Raw genomic sequence first — 25,447 nt, 5'->3', positions numbered from 1 at the left:
CCCCCCCCCCCCCCCCCCCCCCCCCCCCCCCCCCCAAAAAAAAAAAACCCAACCAGCAACAAAACTAACTCCACCTAAACCCTTCACAAGGGTGTGGGAGAACTTCCTGTCCTGGGGATTGCCCATTTTTGCTCACACACTAAACGCAATAGCTTACATCTTTTTGCCCTGTGCTTTCTTGAAAGGAAGAGTATGGACTGCAGGAGATCCAGCTCATCCTCTGTGCCTCCCACAGAGCACCTTGCAGTGACATGTTCATAGGCCCTTGTTCTCAGCTGCCAAATTGGGAAACACTTGGCTTGGATAGCCAAACTCCCACAGCACCAAGATAAGAATGATAAATATTTACAACCCCACTAAGCAGAACAGTTTGTATGAGCTGCTCTGGGCTCACAGGCTGATTCAGTCACAGGGCCAGAATTAGGTTTTAAGAGTTTTCCACTCCCAGGTCCATGGTCACCTTATCAGCCAGTGCATCATCAGGAGCGTTGCCTCATTACACGCTGCAGATAAGTGGTGAAACGCAGCTGTTATGATTCACCTCATCTTTTCACATTTATTAGATACAACAGAGCGGTAGCAAACTTTATGGAGCTTTCATTTGTTAAGCCATCAGTTCCCATGTCTAATGTTTCACCAAAACCGTGGTCAGTTTTCTGCTTCCAGCCTGTGACAGGCTGCTTAGGTTTCATACCCTGAATTTTTAGTGCCTTTCAGGGCTAAAAGCTATGAAACAGCAAAACATATGGAGAATCAAGCCCTCTCTTTCCTCACAGAACAAAGAAAATCCTCAGCATGAGCAGACACAATAACTTTATGTAGGTGTCCATTAAGTCATGGGAATGGCTTACAAGGCTTTGAGGCACCATATCATTTCACTCTCCACCCCTGGCATGGCAAAGACTTTTAGTTTTGCCTGTGTGAGAAGGGATTAGCTTCACATTTCTATCTCAGAACTGACTGAATAGCAATTGATCCAGTCACCTGGATCTACATGCTGACAACAATTTACCTACAGAAATTGTACTAATGAAGTACAACTCATCACCTGCTTTTCCTCCAAACTTATTTGCAATGCTTCCCACAAGTTTTGATTAATTGCCATGAGTACATGGACAGGACAAGTTATTTGCACATTTACTAATGGGCTTTGGTCCCAATACCCACAAGGATTGGATTTCCAGTGTCTTGCTCAGCCATTATTCCACTTTATCCCTTGATGCTGGTAGGTAAGAATGAAGGCGCGTCTTCTCCTGTGCACAGATGCTACAACACTAATGTTGCTCCAGTCTAACACACCAGCAGCTTTCAAATACGGCATCCACAGCACGAGAACATCCCGGTGTTTGCTCCAAGGTGGGGTTTACAGGGAAGTCAGATAAAGCTGACCTTAACATCTGGACAGCTAGAACTCACGTGGACTAACTGGGAGCACTCAAATCTTCTGCCTTAAGACTCCTGTGGACAGTGAGACTTTATCACATTAGAATTACAATTTTCAACTCAACAGGAAATCTGTGATTGACGTGTGACAGGACAGAAGACTCAGCACTATGTGGTGGCAGAGCTCATGCAGAGGCCTATGTAAATGTCTAAAACACACGGGAAGAACCGGTGCTTTTCTCCCTCAGTATATCCCCGTGAAACACATCACTGACCTGAAGAAAGCTGCAGGACCCCAAGAATATTTACTGTGACTTTTGGGAACCAGCAGAACGTCAGCCTGACCTTTAGAGTTTGACGCTCTGCCCAAACCCTGCTGCTCTGTAGTGCTCTGGCACCACCCAGCCGGGCTCATCTTGTCAGTGGGATGCAGGAAGGGAAATGTCTCCTCTTCCCTTAGAGAACAGTGGTTCTACTTTACCCCTCAGACGCCTCCGTAGAAGATAAAAAAGGGTGTTGCTTGAGTACTGCTGTATCGCAGAGCTCCATGATTGCTGTCTTGGCTTGCCTTATTTATAGAACGGGTGGAACAAGACAGTGATTTTGATTTATAACCCATATCATTTTTTCTGTTTTGTAACAAATACAGCCCAACCAGTACTCTAACTCCAAGGTGTTCAGAGGTCTCTTGCTTAACAGGTTCAAATACACGGCTCCAACTTCTGTATGAGAAACGAGCAGTTCAGGAAATCCTTAAATATAAATACTTTAAAAATTACCAGGTTCCTGATTCCAAGGGGGTTAAAAAAAAGGGGGGTGGGGGAAGGGGGGGAAATACCCACTACACATTCCCACTGCATTAAAAGTTTTACAGCTGCCATTTGACACCATGTTCCCCATATTCTCCGATGGCTGAGAAGGAACAGTGTAATGAAGAAACCCTCACCTAGGCACTCTCAGTAAGAATCCAGACATCTTTTTAAAGAAACTAACATATATTTTAATTGCTTTTTATGAGAGGATAATGATTATGATGTGTGGTTTGACCTTCACTGATACCGAACCGTGTTGTATGTGTTGTAAGCTTATTCCTTTTCTATCACAACATTAATTGTTTTCCTGTTTGAACTGGCAGCATCTTCTACTCCAGCCACCAAAATGGAAGAAAATGCCAATGCCAGCTTTGAAGAAGATTTTGAAGGACAGGCGACACACACAGGCAAGGAAACTAACTGCTTTTTTTTCCCTAAAAATAAGCTAAACTGTCCCTGTTTGCTGAGGAAGCCCAGAATTCAAGTAGATCCAGTTGGTTTGCCAAATTCCTTTTGCACAAAAACTTAGGCTCCAAAGCCAGTGAGAAGGTATTTTGGAGTAAGTGACACCCCTCATCTTTGTGCCAATCCTCCTCATACCTGAAGCAAATGGCAAAATGCAGAAGACACCTAAAAAGCCACCAACAGCAATGGCTCAGTACTGCTCTTGTTGGTTATTGCTTCAGTCATGAACAATGGCCTTTGGTTTTCTGGGGAAAAGAGAAGAAAATAAAAAGGCAACAGAACACACACTCACACGCTAGAATGAGATTATAAGGTTTCACTATAAAGGCTGAACTATTTTTTCCTTCTTATAGAAGGAACATTAAGCCCTAAATCTGAATTTAAAAATCCTTCTGGCAAACACGGTGTAGCATTTAAAAGCTTTAAAAGCATCCTAGCTCAGAACCACAATTCTTTCTGATCCAGCACTCAATCACCAAGATTTTTATGAGTACAGACATTGTACTCAGCTCTACAGACAGGCATCACTGCATCCCACCCCACCATCATCCCCTCCCCTGTGCTCTGAGGGCTTCTTTTTCTTTGTGCTATAATAAATGTAGCTTTTGTAATAACTCTTTGAGGTTTTTTCCCAGCCAGCCTTGCAGTGTTGACTAAGGTTATAAACATGTATGTATATTCAGAGACCAAAATGTAGGGCATTACATCCACAACTGGGCTTCAGAATAGTTTTGGAAATAAGGCTACTGTCCTGTTATCGCTATGCCGAGAGGTTCAGGCTAATTCCTGCTTTTGGAAGCTTGTTTTCAAACAATCCAGTCACTGACGGGAGTTGGTGCCTTTAGCCACCGCTTCAAGATGTTGAAACTTAATTCAAAACAGAGTCTTGGCAACTGGCGACACCACCTCTCTCTCGTGAGAAGGAGAGCTGTTCCCCTAGCCTTCTCTAAATATTTCATAGGAATAAATTTCACCTCTGAAAGCACTAAAATACTCTTTGAGTTTTGCTTTATAATTTAAGATGCGAATTAAAATGTTTCATTTTGAAAAACACCACTGTAATTTTAAACTGTTGGTTGTTTTGGGTTTTTTCCTTCCATTTCAAAATTTAAGTGCTTTAATTATCCAGCTCCAAAAAATGAGATCTGCATTATCATCAGAATTACGATTACATTTGCTTTACAAGCTACTCTTCCAGTGGAACAGGTATGGGTTAAAAAAAAAACAACCCAAAACCAAACAACAAAAAAACCCAAACAAAACCTCCAACATCCCGAGTTCTTAGTTTTACTGAAGGTCCATATGTGTGTTATGTATTCCAATACACTGTAGAGAAATGCAAATAGAGTTCCACAAAACGCTGGCTTTGGCCAACATGTCAAGTTATTTTTTCATACTTGTCTGTGTCAACTACTCATGTGGGTCACCAAAATCCTTTTAGAGGATCCTGGCAGGAACCAGACCACAAAAGTAAGCCAGATTAGAAGAAAAACCTCATTCTTTCTCTTGGAGGGGAATGGAACACATTGGTCCCAAAGCTCTGGTTTGCAGCACTCCTGCAGAGTGGTCAGGAAGGAAGAGCAGGGGACAAAAGGACAAACCATCAAAGAGCGAAAACTTCTTAAGACAGCTTCTCACTGCAGCCATTTTCTCATCTAACCATTTCTCTCTTAGGGCCCAAAGGTGTGATCAATGACTGGAGGAAGTTTAAATTAGAAAGCGAAGACAGAGACTCCTTATCCTTGAGCAAGAAAGAAATCCTTAGACAAATGTCATCACCACACAGATGTTTCAGTAAAGATGATAAAGATACCAGAGAGAGATTCTGCCGTAAGGTAAGAGAAGCAAAGTAAATTAATTTTCATTCTATATAAAACATACCAGTTTTAAGCTAGAAAATCCTGAATTTGCCAGACTCAGTTCCTTTGCAGCTTAGCAGAGCTCACTCAGTAAAGGCAGAACAAGGCATGTGCATTCATTTATCTAGTCCCCTCTCAAGCAAAGTCTGACTGCAGTAAAATAAGCAGTACAGTTCACAGCAACAACACAGAGCATGACCTTCCTTCCTCCCCTGCCTCAATGCTCTGTCCTTGGTTAAGGTAATGGAAAACATTTAACGTTTAAAAATCTGCTAGTCAGGATAGAGCTTTGAACCTGAATGCCACTCATCACCATTTACCAGTTCTGACCCCAAAACCCAGAAGAACAAGGCTTTAACCCCTTTATAGTCACTGGCCAAATTCCCACCAACTCTGGAAGATCCAGAAGTTTTTGCCAAACACAGGAATTTCTTCAGTACATCATGCTGACATGCAAGTGCTGAGATAGGATCTTCAGCCGTCTCTTGAAGTGACCTCCCAGAGTCGCTGTAGGAAGTAACTGCTCTTCTAGCTAAGCTTTCAAAACGATGTTCTTTAGACAACAGCTCAGTCTGTTCCTGTTTCAGGGCCAACAGATTACCCCTTATTAACACCACATTCTCTTGATATTCACAGATGAGCATGCAGGAGTATGAATTAATTCATGACGAGCAAGAAGATGAAAGTTGCCTACAAAAATACCGCAAACGTTGCATGCAGGATATGCACCAGAGGCTGAGTTTTGGGCCAAAATACGGTTATCTGTGTGAGCTGCAGAACGGCGAACAGTTCCTGGAAGCCATTGAGAAAGAACGTAAAACCACCACTGTCATTGTCCACATTTATGAAGATGGCATCAAGGGCTGCGATGCTCTCAACAACAGTTTGACTTGCCTGGCAGCCGAGTACCCCACTGTCAAGTTCTGCAAGATCAAGGCCTCCAACACGGGGGCTGGAGACCGCTTCTCAAATGAAGTGCTTCCCACTCTACTCGTCTACAAGGGTGGGGAGCTTCTGAGCAATTTCATTAGTGTTTCTGAACAATTCAATGAGGAGTTTTTTGCTGTAGATGTGGAGTCTTTCCTAAATGAGTATGGGCTGCTACCTGAAAGGGAGCTTCCAGCACTGGGAAATGGCAACACAGATGAACAAGATGTTGAGTAATTCAAGAGCCATAGTCCTCCTCGTCTCCCTTTCCTCTTCAGTATGTTGTAAATCAATCTCAGTAACACCCATCTCATTTAGAGAAGGCTGTCTTTGCTAACTTACTTGTAAGATATATATATACACAAAAATTGCTTAACTGTTAGTATATAAATTTTACTTTAAACACATAGAACTGGCAGTCTTGTAAACAATTATTTTTATGCCAGCCACAAGTAACAGGAGGAACAGGAGACAATACTGCTTGATCTCTAAAAAATTCAGGGGAAAAAAATTAAATTGAAAATTGAGGGGCCACGCCTGCCTCCACAAAGCACAGAAAGAACTTCAACAGGAACAGGAGTGATTCATCCCTCTGCATACACAAAAAGCCACCTCTGTCCTCTGGAATTATGGTGAGCCTTGGTTCCTCAAATTCACTTCTACTAACTTCAGTGGGAGTGAGATCTCATTCCGCCGTTTTAAGGACAAATAAATAGCCCAAACTTCCTAAATAGCTTAGGCATCTAGGACTTCATTTTACGCTTTTGCATTTAACTTTCAATATTCCTGAAAGTACATAAGTTAGTTCAGCTCTTCTACAAGTTTGTTGTCCCAACAGGTAATACAGACACGTTATCAGCTAATTTTGGCTCTTGTCGCTCCATATTTTGAATAGTAATATTTAAAATGTCTGAGTTACTGGAAAAGTATATTGTACTTATAACTCTGCAATAACTCTGAATAAAGCTTAAAAGCTTTCAAAACCTGCCATTGGAAGTGTGAACTATATTGGTAGTACATCCTTTAACCTCCAAAAAGGTAGGAAATATTAGTAAGCACACATTAGACATTTGCTAAACTCAAAGTTTAAAGCTTTGCTAAAGGGATGCTGCTAAAGGGAATACAATTTAACAATCCATTTGAGAGGAAGACATAAGGTAAACTCACCATAAAACTTCCTCTCTCTCTGTAGGTTTAAAAACCCCCACCTCCTCCAGTTCTGATAAGAGACAACAAAACATGAGAAACATTTCAATGGTTTCTTTACGCAGTGGCAAAGCTGAAGGCTGAATTGTGCTCTGAGGATGGAAGTATCTACATCTTAACCATACACAACTCTGCTGATAACATTTGAGATGATCAAAATGTTAAAGATTACTTTCAGTACTCACCAGTTTTTATTTGATTTGATAGTTTCACATTTTGCTCACTGTGGAGTGGGAGCTTTGTTTCACTTCAGGTCAGGATCCCACCATGGAAACATCACCCTGTGAAATTCTGGACGAGGATCAGTAAGGATTCAGCATTGAGTGGCCAGGACCAAGGAACCATTGCTGCACTGAGATCACCCACATGTTCAAAGCAGGTTCTCACCACTCTTTTTTTAAGCATATTGTTTTTTCTCTGCTTTTCATTCGCATGGAAAAATTCACAGGAGCAGCTGACAGTTATACCATTTCCAACAGGTCTGCAGAAACATTTGGGAAATATAACCCTGCCAAATGTCACGGAAGGATTCATGAGATACCCCTTCAAACAAAATGTCAAACTTTAAACACAACCTGGACCTTCTTTAAATAATGGCCAAAACCAAAAAAAAAAAAAAAAAGAAAAAACAAAGAAAATATCTGTGGGTTTTGTTTGTCCAGTTTCAGTGACTATCAAAACGTTACTGAATTTCTACTTTTAACATTGTTTTGCCATGGATTCACATTTTAGCAGAGCACCAGAAGCCTCGCCCCCTGTACACTAAGCAATACGAATTAAGTTTCTTACCATCTCTTAACAATGTACCAGCTTCTTCAACCAGTAAGACAATTCATGATTCTCTTCACCTTAGGCAGGTCGACTCTTCAGAAAGCTGCCACTTACAGACACCCCTGACATTATGAAAATCTGATAATCTTATAACAGGTTATGTAGGAAACAATGAATTATCTTCTATCACAAAAATAACCAGTTACCTGAGTAGCGGGATAATATTTGTCTTGTATTTTTTTTTTAATTAAAAATTTCTGTCCTCTACACACCAGAAAATCTCCATGTAACTGCGGGGAGCTTCATGTTCTTGAGAACTTTCCTTCTTTAGCAAACTTGGTTCCAAAGTTATTAGGCTGCACATCAGCAGCCTGATCACGTAAACTTCACTCCTTTGAGAAACCAGAAAGCAAAAAAACCCTTAACAAGCACTAATCACCATAGAAACTCCATTGATAGCTTACATTTATACATAAGCTATGTACTTACATTTATAATAAGAAGCTGACCCTCCAGTTTAGGAGACAGATGAAGCATGCTTAAGAAGGATTTCCTTCAACTTGTAATTTAAAAAAAAAAAAACCACCACGAAGAGAAGGAAAACACACACGTGATGCCAAGCCTCAGCAGAAGGTCACGACTAATGAAGCTGCAAATGAAACTCTGAGCACAGCAGTCACCCATATTTCTGCAGACAAAAACCCCTTAAAAAGCCAGACTCAATTCAAAGATCATATTACTGCACAAAGATTCTTGAGTAACAAAAAGTAAAGCCTTCAACAAGCAGACCTGCTACCCTTGGCCACAGTTACTCTTGCTTTTGACTCAAAGTCCCAGAGACCATGTGAGTCCTCAAATACTCTGATGCAGACAAAGATGGAGGAGAGGGGGGAACTAGTTATCAGTCGTGTCACTGCCGATCAGACTAGGAACAGAAGCTCTGGTAGTCACGTCTGTTCTCGGTGTGCCAAATGCTACGCCTTGGACACGAGGAATTACAAGATCATGGAGGCTTTTAAAACTGCAGTTCAAAACTGCATAGCACAGAAAACAGGGTTTCTGTAAAATTATTCTGTAGCATCAGCTGTAGAACTACACTCAGAAGAGCCAGAGTTTCAGATGTAGAAGTCCAACCTGTTCCTCTAGACTCTTACCTATTAAAATAAAAATAGATCCGCGGTCAGGGATACAAGTTAAAGCTTGATTCCAATCAGGATGGAGTTTTCATACGCTGAAAGCTTCAGAGGATTACATAGGGAGCAGAAAAAGGATAAACCTCTGTGAAACCTGAGTGCAAGTTAAGCACGAGGCATAAAACAGGCTTTTAAAAGGTTGCTTTCCTTTTTTCTCACACACACCTTTTTGTTTTCCTTGATGATGTTCTTATGTTATCAGTGGCAAACTGTATGAAAAGGATGGGAAGCCAGCTGACGCTGAAATTCTCTCCTGGTGCAATTGGCAGACAAGCAAGAACCTGGTTGCTCCTACATCCACTGCTTCCTTGTGGCAGGATGACTGGAAGGCTCAGTCTGCAGATACAAGTCAAATTACTCACTTTTGCTTTGACGGGGGTAAATTATTTTCTCCTTGCACGGACGGTAGTTAAATGCAGTATCCTGTGTTCCAGCAGAAATCCCATCCGCAGCAACTTCATTCTTTGCCTTCTTCCAACCTCAAACTGGAAAATTAGACTTCCATGGAGCCCTTATACCTAGTTAGTTATAAGCTGAGGGATTAATTTACAGTCTGTAGTTACACCACAAAGAAAAGGATCATTTACTAAACCCTGAATAAACTTGCTCCTCCTTCTAATACAGACTCTAGCAGAGCCAATTTTAAACGAATCATATTCTAAAGCACGCTACAAAATTAATCCCATTTTCAGGATAGCACCCAACCTCCCCTGGAATCAATGGCTGCTGCATAACACCATCTTGCCTACAGATCCTATCTGTTGGCACACAACAGCCTGCATCTATAAACCACGCAGCAGCTGGACACAGCGTCTCCATTCCAACATCCACTCTCCTCTGAGAGGTCCTACTTGAGCAATAATGACCATAAAAGATCACTGCCATGCTCCAAAATATAGCCAGGATAACACAAGCAGCTCTTTTCCCAAACACGTAAACACAGAACAAACAGATAAGGCAATATGATTTAAGACACCTTTCTCATAGTTGCCTTTTATTAGAAGTATCCCAATACATCCTTGATAATGCTTTAGAACCAAAGTCTTTATTTTTTTAGAGTTCCAAGTGCCTTTAAACAAAAAAGAAATTTGCAGTGGTATTAAAATGCCCCAAAATCTGGAATTTTTTCTATTATAGTTCAGATCCAAGTGAGCATCACATTTCATACACAAATTAACCTTACTAACCTTACTAGAATTCCTCCCTCCTTCCACCTTCCTCATGGCAAGTAAACAATAACGCTACAGTCTCCTAGGTGTGTGAGGCGATATCTCACAATGGAAAGCTGTTTATCATCTGCAAATGCTGATTAGCAAACCGTTTTGACAACTTCCATCCATCCATCCATTCCAACCCCAAGGGCTGTGTATGTATAAACAGTTAATACTCCAAGAGAACAATCACTGAATCGGAGCTGGACAGAGAAGTCCTCATCAAAAGTCATGGAGTAAAAGCCAACATATACACATCTCTGAAGTTTTAGTCATTTCTGAGTTCTCCAGGTCTTGAACTAAGTTATTTACAGGATGAGTTAGTGTAGTCTTGAAACTACTGGAAGCTATTTGAGTACCTGCTGTTATAGTAGTTGACCAATATTAACTACAACAACGCGTACGGTGAAATGCTGGCTTCATTGATTTTTCCCCAGTTATCTTTAACGAGGTGAGATTTCTCTCAGCAAAGGAACCCTTAGAGCAAGAATGGTTGTACCAGGTAACTACGCTAGCCTTACTGGAAACACACCAGTAGTAGCATTTTGCATCAGCAAGTAGGAAGAAAATGAAGGTTCTACATTTGTTGTAGTGACCTTTCCAGAAAACAAAACCATCACTCATTGATACACCGTGACAAGGTTAGTTTCTTGTAAACTTGATTCTTCTTCTACTTGATATTGTACCCACATCATTCTGCTGCATATGGAAAGTGCATGCTGGAACAAGGGAACTGAACCTATCGTTACAATTCATATTGCAGGTCTAACTGGCGGTATTCAGGCAATAGTTTGTAATGACTAATAGAGGAAACCCAGATGTTTCCATCTGGCCAACACTTCCACGAAGCTCTGGTGGCTTGAGTTTAATCACTGAAGTAATTGAAAGAGAAGATTGATGCGAAGACTGCGACCGCAGCTGCTATTACCACACCTAAAATAACAAAGGAAAGGCAATCAGTGAGTGGCATGGGCAGCGCCTCACTGGTGGTCAGGGTGTGGAGGGCAGGGTCACGGGGAACAACAAGCAACAATAAGAACCACCCCAAAAACCATCTACCACTGTTAAGCCTAAATCAAAAGCTACAATGTCAGATAACTAAAGTATAAAAGCTCCACGTGACATTCCTAATCAGAGCAGGATGCTTCCAGAAACCCAGCTGACTGCCTGTGACTACCTGGGCCATGGCCTGGCCCATAAAATAACGCGCTGACTCTGCGCTACTGAGTAATACTAGGAATCTGACTAGGGGAAATAATAATACATTTGTTTCTTAAAGCTAAAAATGTTTGAAGTTTTTTCTTTTCTGTGTGGCACTACACATCCTCTGTAAGTGCCTTCATATCACAACAGTCATTTTCCTATTGATTAACATGCTTGAGAAGACACACAAAAATGCAAGACACCTGAGGAATGATTCAAGGGAAAACATTTTTACATGCAAAGCAAACACATGGTTATGGCTACTATTCCTTAATCTTCCAGTTACCAAGTTCTACTTCTAAGAATCCATAGAAAATAAAAGCATAATCATATTCTAATACGAAAAGACAGCCCAAAATCACAGCAGAAAGAACTACTACGTGCAGACAGAGAGAGCTGGATGAAGGAGCATCATGGAAAAGTTGTGTTTGAAAGACAAGCTCTGTGGCTGGTGCGCCCTGAATTACCAAGGCTGACAATTAGCACTCAAGCCTGACAATTAGCACCCAAGCTCATACGTATTTGCCAGCTTTGGAAGCAGATGAGCAAGTCACCACCCAACTTACGGCTGCCTGCTTGACAAAGCCATTCACCCGTGGGTGTTTTTTTCCAAGGACAGAATGACAGCAGTGGTGGCTCTCCAGAACAGAAAAAGCAAGCTACATGAGCCCTTTGTGCTGACTTGTAGGCTGAACGAATGCAAACGCTGTTTGTTCCAACAGCAGGCTGTGGTTCTTTCCTCCCCAGAAACACCCTGTACCTACAGTACTGAAATGGGCGCTCAGTTTAGAAAAGTATCCTATTAATCTCACCAGCTGATTAACGATGCTGTGGAAGCCAACAGTACCAAAAGGGCCCATTATAGCTTCCATAGCAAAGATCAGGGAAATAACCTACCCATATTTTGTTGAAGTTTCAACAGCAACATCGCTTTTGTCAGTTGTTTCTGTTGGGTGTCATCCATTTTGTCAGTAACTGGATGAATAGCAACTGCAGAGGAATCAAGTGGAGAAGAAAATATCAGGTGAAAAACAAACAGCTGTGGTTTACAGTTGAGTTAACGCAAAAGGCGAAGAGCTTCAGATCAACTTTATGAAGTACATTTATGGTAGGAAAAAACCCCGTTTACTGCAGTAGAAATGGCACAGAAGTAACAGCATAGTACTAAACTAATCCATACGGCTGGAAGAGTAAAAATAAAGAGGAAAAAATACATTTGAGAAGGAGTTACTCTTCCAAAATTCATTTTCCACGCCCTCCTTTGAGAGTAACACATGCAACTCCCTTTTGCATAACCTGGGGAGAATTTGACTACTCTGAGAGGGAGCCACCAAAATGAACCATTAACTACCTGCCAAGATCAAAGCGTTCCCTTCAAAGCCATCTGTCCAGGGTTCAGACTACATGCAAAACCCACCATCACTAAAAGAGAGAGCCCAGCATCATTTCCCTACCCAGCAGCCATAAATGTGGGGTTTTTTCTCACAAAGCACAGAATTTCCTTTTTGGGGATCTGCTAAAAATCCATTTCGAGAGCAGGCACAGAGGACACACTCCCCTTTGAGAACAATCACTAAATCCTCAGACTGCTCAGCCAGGATGAGAGAGCTTGACTCTATTTCCAGACTGATGGGATTCAATCCCATTTCTATTTCCCTTCCAAAGATTTCCCTAATCACTTGGCTATATCCAGCTTGTTAGAGAGGGGGAGGAGAGAAGGCAGGGGATTAATCTCGAGTCCTCTAGGTGATCTTGTTTGTTTTTCCCACACAGAGCGAGCACGCTGTAGACTGTGGAGTTGAGTGATCAGGCTACTTGGTGGTGGTGGGCCAGAGGTCTTTCATTTGCATGCCTGGCCCCAGGAGAATTCACCAAGGCATTGCTTGTCAAAAGTTCGGATTACAAGTCGGCAGCGAGCTTCTGGGCAAGCAAACAGTACGAGATAGGGTTTGTGCTATTGCAGTGAGATCTGGAAGTCTTAAGAAAGAAAAGGGTGGGTGCGCTGAGATAAGAAAAGAAGCCTCACAGATTGTTGTTGTGCAGAAGATGAGAAAAAAACCCAGAGCAGAATGAGAAATGATGTTTTAGCAGTTTGCTGGAGTACTGCTCTAAATAAAATCAGATCTCCTACTTCGGGGGGATTACTAATCACCTATAAATTACAAATTACACAGCTGAGTAGTGAGGCACATCCTCTTGCATGATTCATATGAAAATGATTCGTGGAAAAGTACTTTCTCTATCCTATCATTAGCTACAGGGGAAATGTGATCAGAAAGGTCATTTCTTTCATCTGAGTCATGTGCATGAGTGTCTTCAGAATCTTCTGAAGTCAATCTTGCACAAGACCTGCTGTTACACAAAAGCACTCAAACAAGATGTTTGGGACCAGTCATTAGCCACTGTTCTCCCTGAACTCACTGACTTTGGATAGGATGTACCTCAGCAAAGTAGTAATAGGACAGCAAGATACACAGATACACACGCACGTATGTACACGTACATTAAGCACAAATACTGCTTAGAGATCTCTCTGCATGTCCACATAAAATAAAAATAAGGACTCCACGTTCCAGTGCAAACAGTGCTTTTCTGCAGAGAAGTTATCATATCTCTCTGAAGCCCAATGGGCCCCAATGGTGCCATAGTTTCATCTTTATTTTTACTGTGCAAAGGAAAACACAGCCTCATGTGCCAAAAATACAAGCAGAAGTCTTCATCTAGAGTAGATGAATTAAGTCTTTCAAGATAGTGTTTTAAGTCCGTAGCTTAACTAGCACCACGGTGCTCTTACACCTCATTCTCTCCGAACTACAGTAAAGTTTTCAGTCCCCTAAAACAACATGTCACTTTTAGAGATGCTGACCACATCTCTTGGGTCACCTTTGAAGTCCAGATCCAGCCAGTTTCTTTCTGCTTTAGTTTTGATGAGCAAGTCGGGTAGTTGGTGCCCTCTGACTTGATCTGTTTCTTTGCACCTTCCTAAGAACTGCTGCGCTTGTCTGAAGGTAACTTGGGAAGCTGCACATCAAGGCAGCAATGCTTGCTTGTTTGGGGGGGAAAAATGAAAGAAAGAGGAAAAAAAAAAAAGACACACTTGAGCTATTTAGTGATCAAAGATATTTATGCCATTCAGTTATGGCAGACTTGCACGTGAAGCAGCTGTAGTATAAATCACAGCGAGAGCGTAGTATAAATCACACAAAAGCGGCTACTTTCTGGAACCCACTGTGTGAATCTGTAATTCTTCATGAATTCTTCACTTTGCTAACAAAGATGGGGATGATTACCAGCACTGAAGTCTGATTCGTGTTTATCCACTCAGGGAATTTAACACCCCACCCCCTGCGTCAAGGAGGAGCAGGGATTTAGTAAAGCCAATCATAAATGCAGAGCTTTCAATTGCTGCTATTAAAGCACTAAATACCTTGAAACCCCAGAGTTAGAGCTCTTTCGATTATAAATAGGTCAGTTTTTACTTTCTATTTTCCATGTAACGATTTTAAAGCATGACCCAGTAGTGCCCTCACTAGAGAGCTGTACAAGGAATTGAGAGTAAAACTGTAGGAGACAGCAGCACTAAGTAAGCACCTAAAACTGATTTCTCAAGATACCTTTATTTCATGTTTTGACTAAAAGCTGCTTAAAAAAACCAAATCTTGTGACTATTCTGATTAGATCCTCGTCTTCAAGTGTATATTTTAAAAAGCAACAAAAAAAGTTATTTCAAAAGCCTGCTCGTGCTCTTGAATTTTAAACAATTCCTGTTATCAGCAAGCTTTCCCCAGAACATCACTATGGAACCCAGTCAATTCAAGGTTGGTGCCTCTGACCACAGCAATAGTGACACAAACAGAAGGGGTGATGTCAAAACCCACCACAAACCAATTTGTACTGAGCACTGGCACTGTCTCCGCTATGAACAGACCTTTCCTCCCACCTCCAGACCGTACGGCCCTACATACACAATAAAGCTAAACTGCGTCATCCTCTCCCTCCCTCCCCTATCCATCTCCACTGCTACACGAGTAGTACTTTGCTTCCCTAAGTTACACTAATTCCTTAAAGTTCAGTAATAATTAGGGTTATTGAAGTGACTCTTATAATACAAGAGATTTCTATTGGCTTCCCTGTGTTTCTGGAGGTTCTTGAGCTGTGTCCGTCCTTTACTCCTCCACATAATGAGTCAGATTCATGGCCAACAGGTTTAGTTAAAATGTAGGAAAACTGTTTCATTTAGAAAGACGTAAGAATTTATACTTAGCTCTGAAGTTATGAAAACTTAAAAAAACCCACCAAGTAACCGAGTAGGTTGAGTATCAGTAACCACAGTTCACACAGCAAACTCATGGCTCCATTTTCCATTTTTTGTCCCTAAATACAAACACCAAAAAGCTTCCAAAGTTCTTTTCTGAGAATTAGTGTTATTTTTTTTAGATAGTTTGTGTTATAAAACTGTCACTTGCAGGTCATATTCACATTGATGGGGAGAAGAAGGGAAGAAATCTCTTCCATAAGATCACAGGAAGCATTACTGGATGCATTTCAACTATTTGATTTGAATCCTACATTGAAATCAAAGTCGTATGGAGGGGTGGGGAGGAAGCCACAATAGGGAACAATAGAAACCAGAAATATTCAGAAAGTCAGTAACTAGATTATAGCAAAATATCGGTATTAAAAGGCATAAGAGCCTCATAATCAGATTTTAAACTTGTAAGCCATTCAGTAGAAAATGAAAAGCTCTCTCCATTTTCTTTCCATTTTGCGTGAATCACAAAACCCCAGCTTTGAGCACTGTATTTGAACTATGAATTAAAACACTCCGAACAAGGAAAGGTACTTTGCATTTTGCAAAGAGACAGGGTTTAGTGAGATCTTCCTGAAAAGCACATTAGACTACATGTGGGTTTTTTTAATACTTAATGAAAAAACCGTAGATTTGACTAAACTCTCAACAATTTCTTCTAACTTACTCTAAGTAGTATCAGAACTACTCAGCTCTTAAAACCAAAGCTGAACTACTAAAAAAGTAACCAGAATGTAAGGCCTTACAAGTTTTTCTTACAGTTTATTTGCCAATATAGCATCACCCTTAATTCATGTGCAGGTAGCATAGGCAAACCTCATTCAACCACACATTTACGTATCCGTATTTCATGAGCTGCAGCCACAGCTGAACAGATAGTGCAGTGAAGCAGCAAAACAGGTGAGAGAAGAGAGAGAGGTCCATTACAAGCCAAACACAAATGCTGCAAGAACCCTTTAGCACTTTCCACAAGTATATTTAAACTGTCATTAGACTTACATCAATCCTTGGAGCTGGAGTCAGCCAGCTCTGACCATATCTGTATGTACGTGGTTAAGACTGGCCTATGCCATTAGTCAGTGCTGTCCTAACTAACTCCTCCTGCTTCTCAGATGCTGTATTTACCTGTGTTTATTTCCTCGGCTATATGGATATCTTCAGCTTGCACAGGCTGATCCAACATCTCAATGAAACGTTCCTGAATTTCTTCAGCGGCCTCATCACCAAACTTATAATCAGTAAGCATCACGTTGGATCCAGCAACAGGCACAAACAGTCTTTGAGGTAAGACATGATATTCCTTCTCAAAATCTAAAAGAAAAGAGGGAAAACTACCATCCAAGTCAAAGCCTTGCCAGTTACGATAGGATTCCTCGTTAATCTCTAACCATAAGATAAAGCTATTGCAAAAAGCACTGCTCAAGGTTTCCACATAAAGATCCTGTTATCAGGCATGGCTTGTTTAGTAGTTGTTGTTTTTTAATGAAAGTTTTGGCTGCTGTTGTACTGATTCATGTTCTTAACATTAGCCCCTCCAGAAATACCCGAGAGACCTCCAAACTGACGATAAAATGCTAAACAGACTTTTTTTTTCCCCACCGTGTTTAGCATAACTAGCATAAGAAATCTGTATCAAACTGCAGATACAGGTGTACACGGAAAAGCACATGATTTCACCACCACAAAGGACTGCAAACACTGGGCTGCTTTATGCTGTAAAGCCATGTGATCGGGGTGCCACCTAAAGAGGACACTGAAAACTGCATCTACCTGGAAACCAAGTTTGCATTACATAGCTTGGATACATTTGATAAACACCAAAAAGACCCACATTACCCTGAAGTAAATGGTAGTTCTGAACGTGGACTGGCAGTTCTCACACTACCAACCTGTTTACATTTCCCTTCTCTTTTGTGTAAAATCACTACCAAAGACAGTACCTTTTGAAAGTTTTCCTTTAGGTCAGATCTTCAAACCGGAATTTCAATTAACTAATAATATTTAAGCTAAAAAAAAATCCTAAAATGACCTATCAAGAAGGTATCTTGAAACCACTGCGTTGACTCGAAGTTTAAAGAATTGCCTGTCATGAGCCATCAGATCTGGTCCCAGCACAACCCCCCTTAGTTATATAATCATGATAGCAAGTTTTATTTTCATTAGATCAACATGTGTTCTGGCCACTGCATGGTGCTCTCTGAAATTCAAGCTAATTCAATCCAGCAATTTTTCACGGGCTTGAAGGTTTACATCTTTAAAAGACACAGAGCCTCTAAAATAGTATTTGATGAAGAGAATTAAGGTCAGGGGGCAGAGACAACACTAATGATGTATTCGCATTATTAGTTAAAAAAAATAATCAGGATACTTTTGACATCACAACTACCATGCACAAGGCCCTAATCCATGTGATGGAGATGAACTGGTGAACTGCAGACCTCATCTCCACCAGGATTTGTAATACAGGGGGTGTCACAACATGGAAGGCCACATCCAGCTGGTTGTTTGAATACTCCCAAGTCTTACATACTTTAATATTAACAGGAATACCAAGCAGGGGTTTAAAAAGAAATAGTAAAGATTTTAAATGTGCAAATTACAGTTGGAACTTCAGTGAGAGGAGTTCCACCTACAGAATTCTGAAAAACTCAACATCTCATCAGTGAGATAGAAGCTGAAGTTGCATTTCGTGGTCGCAAGAACTGGCTGCAAACTTGGACTGGAAGCTGTGATGCCAAAGGATGTATGTACACTTGACAATAATTCTCAGGATTTAAGAGAAAGTTAAGGCTGCCAAACAGAAACCATGTCATTTGCTTTTTACTCTCCTCTAACCACACCAGAAGAATTTTCTACAACCACCCAAATGCAAACATAGGCTGTGGATTTTTTTTTAATTCCTACTTTTTTTGTGAGGTCCTTCATTTATAATCAGATCTTCAAACAGTATTTCACACCGATCACTCAATGTGTTTATTATGTCTCTTTTCAAAGCCTGCAAGGACAAAGCAAAACCATCAGTAATATAAAAGCCACTAAAAAGAAAGAACAAAAGGAGTCCGTCACAGTCTAATCCACGTTGAAAGAATCATTTTTCCCAGAAAATAAAGACTCTGAAGAGTCCAATAAAGAGAAGCTAACATCAGAAGAATTCAAATCAAAAGAGAAAATGACAAAGCAAAAATAAAAGCTGAGGAAAATCTTCATATAGTTAGAATAAGAACTGACAGCTTTTAGGCATTCTCATTAAAAACAAAAATAATCACTAAGCACTGTGTTACACTGTAAATCTGTATATCCCCTCTACGCATACAAAAACACAGTGTGCAACCTTTTCTTAATTTAAGAAAACTCGTCAAAGCTTCATAACGTGGATCTTCTGTGCAGAGGTTCACCAGGGGACAGCCTCAGCAACAGGAAACGTACCTGCTAGAAGGGAGGAAGCAATTGAATGCCCCACATACACACACAGGTCGTTCTTAAAACAATCCCTGTGTTCACAGGGATGAACATCTTGACCCCAGTTTAGACCATGTCATTTCGGAGGAAAAAAAAAAACCCAGTGTGAGAAATGTCATGGATTTCAGGAAAACATTTTCTGATGGACTAATAACCTTCTCACTACCTGAACAGCTTCTTTAACTCTTGGCTTGTTGTTATGCAGGTAGGCTCTGCATTCCACAGCACCTCTGAGATTGATGGAACCACTGCAGACCTGCACTGTAGCTGTTGATCTGTGACTCAAACCCTGGGACTGAAAGATAAAGAGGTTTCAGCTTTATCTTGTTACCCAGGCACTGGCAGCATGATTAACAATAAACAGAACTGGGAAATTACTAGCGTACCTTAAAGTGTTTACATACAACCTGCTTTCCCTCGTAATTCATAACTTTTTTTTTCCATGTCTCTCCTTTTCCATTATGGAAAATGTATTTACTTTTCCAGACATTCAATTTCTTGCAATTTAAATATTTGTCTCTATAAGACCTCTGAAACTTTCCAGGCAGGCGGCTTGTGGCTAATATTGCAACCTAAAAATCTCTTAAAATGTTTTGTTTTTATAAAACAATGAAGTTTGTATGCTTGCTATACAGTCAGCATAACCTGTGGTGTCCTGAGGGTCATCCCCTGGGTCTCTACTAGATTATAAACGTGGTCCCATTCAGAATGGTATCAAAGCTGCCCTAATTACCAAAACAATGGGTGTGCTACATGGAGACACCACTGGAAACCCAGGGATGGGGAACTTCCACACCAATGGCATTGCCTATCCATGCCAAAATGAAAAGCGTTCCCTCTGATACACTTAACCATTGGAACAACGGAACAAAAGAAGTCGAGATACTCATCAAGTCTTTAAAATGCCATCTTGTATGTTTCTAGACATTTTGGTAAATGTAACGTTAGAGAACCCAGGAACTACCTGACAAAGCAGGATGGCCTGGACTGGGCAGGAAGCCTACAAAATGCCTGGGCACGACTGGGCTTCAGGGCAGAGACTGACTGGAGCACCTCGTTCAGGGTTCAGGTCAGCAGAACCTCTGGTAGAGAGGAACCTCCTGACACAGACCCGACAGCTCTGGCTCGTGATTCAGCCCACAGAATCTGCACTTGAACCCAAACCGGCAACCGGGCTTCGGATAAAGGCATTTGAGTGACCATCCACAGCTAACCACGGCAAGTGGAAGTGTGTGGGTGATTCTGAACACCAGAACAATGCAAGATCACCTTCAAGTCAAGGTATTCAGGATCATACAAGTATCCTGCCACCAAATTCTGCAGAAATCTACCAAAGTCTGCAGAACTTCATTTCTATAAGCAGATTTTCAGGTTTTCCTTGCAGCTCTACTGTGCAATGCAGTTATCACACCACCAGAATCTCCCAAGACACAAAACATGCAGATCTGTCCACCATCAGATTCACTGAGGAAAACATCTTAGGATTAAGAAAACTGGATTTCTAGACAATGATTCAGAATGTTATTTTATAAGATACCAGTGAGTTTATACTTCACAAACCACTCGATACTTACAAGCTGTGTCAGAACTTTGACATCAGAAAACTGAGTGCTGGACTGTGTATTTCCTCTTAACTTTTTCTAAGGGAAAAAAATATCATCGTGTCATATAACAGGAAAAAAAGTCTCCCTGAATCAGACCTCCTCACTACGGTATAAAACATGCCCTCATTTTAGATTTTGAGAAAAATGTCACATAGGAAACAGCCATGAGAATATAATTGCAAAACTAAAAGGGGAGATAAAGGCATCAGCTAAACAAGGTGCTTCTGCTCTTGTTAAACACTGAGACTCAGGCAGCTCTTAGAAATCCCATCACCTGCATTCACACCCTACTCATGGTCCTCAACGAGGAGATAACACACAGAGCAGTTTTTGGTAAGACTTCCCTTATAAATATTGCGCTCACTATTGCCCAAGGAAGCAGCAGAGAATCTGCAGTGGTGAAGATGGGGACACAAGCAGCCCTGCGAATTAGTTACCTGAAGAGGCCAATTAGATCCACAAACACTGCACAGAGGACACCCTGGTCAATGCTTTATCAATCTGGAGGATCTAACCACTTTTACTAGCGTTCGATTCCTCATTCAGGACTCACCTGCCCTTCCAGTAGTTCTGTATTATCATCTCTGACTTGCCCATTGATCAGAAAAACACTGTCTTCTATCTGCTTCGACCACCGATTTAACCCATTCTTTAAAAAAAGTGGAAATGCAAAAATCGCGTCAGAAGCAAGAAAGAACTTCACTACAAGAGCTGGACAGTGTCATGCTGAAAATTACAGAAATAAATGTTTCAACAGTTACTCTAAGAGTTTTAAAGTCTCCTAAAAATCTGTCTACACAGTTTTCTGAAGCTAAATTGTAAACCAAACATGTTCTGAATATATGCAGCAAGAAACAAGCATTTCAAAACACTAAAGTGCTGTGCCAGGGATCTGATTTCGGTAGAGGGGGATGCAGCCTTCTGGAAGTCAATTCCTCTCAAAAGCATTCCCCACCCCTGCTCTAACTGGGTGTGCCGCTTCAGTGGGTGAAGCAGAAGAGACTCGAGTTGGAATGCTCGTAACAACTACTAAATGGTTTTGAGCACGGCCAACACTAACTACAGCAGAAGAAAAGCTATCCACATTTTTTGTACTATCAATGATCACAGGAACTTCAAATTACATTAAAAGGGGAGTAACTGCCACTGTCTCTGTTGATTAGTCCCAGTCCTCTACTCCCACTGCTCAAATCTTTCTCTCTCATCTAATTTTCAGAAAAAGTGGTGTAGAGACCAGCTACCAAAACAGCGCGGACGGTTAGTTACCCTGGTATTCCTCTCCAAGTCGTGGTTCGGGGAAGTAGCAAGAAGTGGGATGTGAATATTAACGTTGACAGTGCAGCCCAAGGCTAACCAGGAAGCAGCCAGAGCACTCTGGTATTTCCAATCTGCTGGTTTGGCTGAACTCTGCGACGAGAAAAAAAAGCAACAGAATGTCCATACAACCCACTGTATAACTCAGGTGGAGATTACTATTATTTTTGGAACATGTCATGCATTAAAAGCTGCGTATGACACGCAGGATTTCGAGCTCACCTTTGGATCTTGGACATCATAGGTTCGGCAAACTACTCTTTGTTACTTAAAGAAAAAGATCCACCAAAAAGCAAAAAAACGAGTAAGAACAATCCACGATTAACCTTGTCCTTTACTTAGCATCTTTGCTGAGCTAATTTATGCTCTGAAGCAAGTTCTCGCCTTTCATTAGGGTAAAAAAATGGGACAAACATCTGCTTGTAACTACTGAGGCGATGCTGTCCCATCTCTTACAGGTGCATTAAGATCAACAGGCATTCACAGCCTGAGAGAACCACCAGCACACCAAAGTGCCCCGCCTCTCTCACCTAAGGAAAAACGTCACTACTTCTCCTTGTTTGATTATCAGCAGACCCAGTGCTCTCCTGCAGCATGAGGACAGATCCCATACCCTGGCTACCTCCCCCTCTCCGTGTAAACACCTGTGGTAACAGGGAGCTCAAGAAGCTGGACAGTATTCCAGCTGTTTTCTTCAACTTGGGCAAATCAAAACTGGCTGGGGAAGGCATCATGGGATGCCACCACATGGACACACCTGACAGCAAGAAATGGCAGAAATCTGGCAAGGATTAGAGGGTCACCAGCCTCCCTCATGGCTAATGAGCAAGACTTCGACTCACTGATCTCTGCCTATCGACGCTCCAACAACTTCCTCCTCCCGATTTATGCCTTATTCAGAAATAACTACAGAAAAGAGGTGGGAAATAGCAGTCTCAATCAACAATACTGCCTCAGAAAGGATACTTTTTCGTAGCAGAGCACATCTGAAGAGCTGCTCTGTCAGAGACCTCTTCCTCAGTAGGTTTCCAGAGCCTCCTTTTAGTCAAGGACTTTTCCACTGAGAAGATTAGCTAGAGACGAAAAAAAATGAGTTTTGCCACAAAAATCCTGCAGGGTTTCTGAAAATAGTCTTGTATTGAAGTTCCAGTGCAAGTGACACCGTGATTATGTACAAACAGGAAATACAGCTCACATGTCACCGATATGTCACGTTAAAAGAACATTCAACAAAGATTTGTAGGCAACTACTCCAAAGCAGAAGTTGCTTGTTGAATCTTAATTCAGCTTCTTCATAAACCAATCCAAGCAACACACATTAATGTACTCAACTTTTCTCCTGACAAAAATATTAGGTTTACGCTTATCAGTTGAGGATCAGGAAAGACTGCTGTGCAAAACAGCTACTAATTAAAAAAAAAACCCTGAAATTTTAATTCTGCAATCACTGATCCCCTGGACACTGCTCACCTTTTTTTGTTGGGTCACAACAAACACTCCAGGCTTTGGGAAGAGTGATTGGAAACTGCCTGGCAGTCTACCCCCAGGCCTGGGGGTCTTGGTGACAGTGGGTGAAGAGAAGCCAGCAGTGTGTACAGGTGGCCAAGGGCAACAGCATCCTGGCTTGTTCGAGCACTGGTGTGGCCAGCAGGACCAGAGCAGGGATTGCTTCTCTGTACCAGGCACTGATGCACCTGCACCCCAAATCCTGTGTTCAGTCTGGGATCCTCACTCCAAGAAGGACACTGAGGGGCTGGAGTGTGTCCAGAGAAGGGCAACAAAGCTGGTGCAGCTGTCAGGGGCACAAGTGCACTGAGGAGCAGCTGAGGAACTTGGGTGGGATTGAGCCTGGACAAAAGGAGGCTCACAGGAGACCTTCTCGCTCTCCACAGCTCCCTGAAAGGAGGTTGGAGTGAGGTGGGAATTGGTCTCTTCTCCCAAGGAACAGGTGAGTGGACGAGCGGAAACGGCCTCAAGTTGCACCAGAGGAGGTTTAGGTTGGCCCTGAGGAACAATTTCTTCCTCACTGGGGTTGTCAAGGCCTGACCCAGGCTGCCCAGGGCAGTGGGTGGAGTCCCCATCCCTGGAGGGGTTTAACAGACGTGTCGAGGTGGTGCTGAGGGACAGGGGTTAGTGGTGACCTGGTGACGCTGAGGGAACGATTGGACCCAATGACCTTAAAGGTCTCTTCTAATCAAACTGATTCTGTGATTCTACGACTTTGTAATTGCAGTAACAAACACCACAGGAAACAGCGTTAGCAGACACAAGCTGCGGTACAGTCCCGTAGGACAGTAGTTTCTGAGGTCGCAGTCTCAAAACCACGGATCAAAGTAGAACATTTGTGCTTTTAGAAAAAGCAACAGAACAACCATACACACTCAAAGCCAATGACTGGAAGCAACTCAGCTACACACCTAAAGACATTCCTCTCTTTGCAGCAGGAGGTCTACCTACCTTGCGCAAAGCGTTCTGACTCTCTTTCGACAGCTCTGGAGTTGCAATAATAAACACACCGAGAACTAATAAGCCTCCAGGAAGCATCCTAGAAACCTTCAAAATAAAATGAACAGTTACTAACAGGCATCAGAGATCTGGCAACCATGTCCCTTGATATAACAAAAACGTCTAATGAGACCAGTCTGCAGCAAGAGCTTGCACAAGTGATGAGAGAGTTGTTGACTCTATTTCCTTCCCATTCCTCCCACCTCCTTTGTTAGCTTCTCCCGGGCTACCTGACTGGCGTGTGTGGTTATCCATTCTTCATCCACAGACAACAGTTTGGAAGGGCTGACGGCATTTTCCTTCTGCTCTTCCTTTGGAGGCGTCCGAACAGCTCGGATGATGTAGTCCCTTTGCTGAGAACACTTTCAAAAACATCAACATAAGTGAATACACCAAGAGGCTGACACCAAGCCTGAGAAGATGCTGCACAACCAGCAACTCCAAGGGCTGCTTTACACTAGCTATTGTCAGATTCTACAGTAACCTGTTACAAAAATAATTCCTTCATAAATTATTTTTGCCTTAAAGCCTTATTTAGTGATAAGTTTATCTTTACAATTTTCTGCTTTAAAAGACTTTAGTAGTTGGTTGACACCGCAAACACTTTATGGAAGCCCCTTCTGGTCATATCACCTGCATTAGCTCTAAGTGATGTTAATAGACTTATCCCAGCTGATTAAGGACAGGGTTCATGAACAGAACAGACTTCAGACATTCCACACTCACCTGCCCTATTAACAGCCCAGTGACATAAGGATTCACTGTCGAGCCGAGGTCTAAAAGGTACTGCCCAATAGCTTCCTCCACAAAGTAAGTCCTACCCATTGCTGCAGGTTTCAGACTCAGCACTGTAGTTTCAACCTACAAAACACATAATGCATAAAGTCAAAGACAGTATATGCCTGTACACGAAAACAAGTCTCACACAAATATCCTGAACAGACTAACACTTTAGGTGTCAACAAGGGTTTGTTAAAGTAGCTTTACGGTCTGCAAGTTTGTTTTCTTAAATGAAAAACACAAGTGTCTGTACTACAGGAAGAAGCATGTGACCTTTATCTGAAAGAAAACTGTTTTAAATAGCTGCCACTGAAATGACATGGCACATCATGCAATTAAATGCTAGGAAAACTGTGTCTCCAAGCAAAAATTTCTTGATGCATCATGTTTCCTCAGCGGCCAGAATGTGCAGCGTGCGTTTTGGCATTCACACTGCTCTCTGAGAG

General features: G+C 41.7%; 2 protein-coding genes across 2 annotated transcripts in view; one reads left to right on the top strand and one right to left on the bottom strand.

The window, feature by feature from the left end:
* PDC (phosducin) overlaps positions 1-5,683 on the top strand; it is a 17,223-nt gene extending 11,540 nt beyond the window's left edge. Inside the window, exons 2-4 of the mRNA XM_010134449.1 lie at positions 2,519-2,602; positions 4,335-4,495; positions 5,156-5,683. Coding sequence (XP_010132751.1) covers positions 2,542-2,602; positions 4,335-4,495; positions 5,156-5,683 — 750 coding nt within the window. The 5' untranslated portion in view covers positions 2,519-2,541. The remainder of the gene's footprint in view (positions 1-2,518; positions 2,603-4,334; positions 4,496-5,155) is intronic.
* A 5,009-nt stretch (positions 5,684-10,692) lies between these two features.
* Positions 10,693-25,046, bottom strand: LOC104491955 (chromosome unknown open reading frame, human C1orf27). Its single transcript, XM_010134451.1, has 13 exons — positions 24,948-25,046; positions 24,452-24,583; positions 24,174-24,269; positions 22,683-22,789; positions 21,939-21,975; positions 21,669-21,809; positions 20,956-21,051; positions 20,362-20,438; positions 18,965-19,079; positions 18,244-18,334; positions 16,465-16,650; positions 11,928-12,020; positions 10,693-10,760 (listed from the first exon to the last, which is right to left on the bottom strand). The coding sequence occupies exons 1-13, from the start codon at positions 25,044-25,046 to the stop codon at positions 10,693-10,695; spliced, it is 1,338 nt and encodes a 445-aa protein (XP_010132753.1).
* Positions 25,047-25,447: the final 401 nt, after the last annotated feature.

Source organism: Buceros rhinoceros, unplaced genomic scaffold, assembly GCF_000710305.1.
Source record: "Buceros rhinoceros silvestris isolate BGI_N320 unplaced genomic scaffold, ASM71030v1 scaffold1114, whole genome shotgun sequence".
NCBI classification, from domain to species: domain Eukaryota; kingdom Metazoa; phylum Chordata; class Aves; order Bucerotiformes; family Bucerotidae; genus Buceros; species Buceros rhinoceros.
Note: the sequence above shows the minus strand (reverse complement) of the source record. Positions and strands in the feature narration are given on the sequence as shown.

Bases quoted from the DNA above. Each gene is read 5' to 3' on its own strand.
- LOC104491955 (XM_010134451.1), bottom strand. From the start codon at position 25,046: ATGGGTAGGACTTACTTTGTGGAGGAAGCTATTGGGCAGTACCTTTTA. The intron at 21,976-22,682 runs GTATCCTTTCTG...TAAGTAACAAAG, and splicing joins ATGTGCTCTGCTACGAAAAA to AGTAGTTTGCCGAACCTATG. The intron at 20,439-20,955 runs GTGAGTCCTGAA...TTTTTCCCTTAG, and splicing joins CAGAACTACTGGAAGGGCAG to AAAAAGTTAAGAGGAAATAC.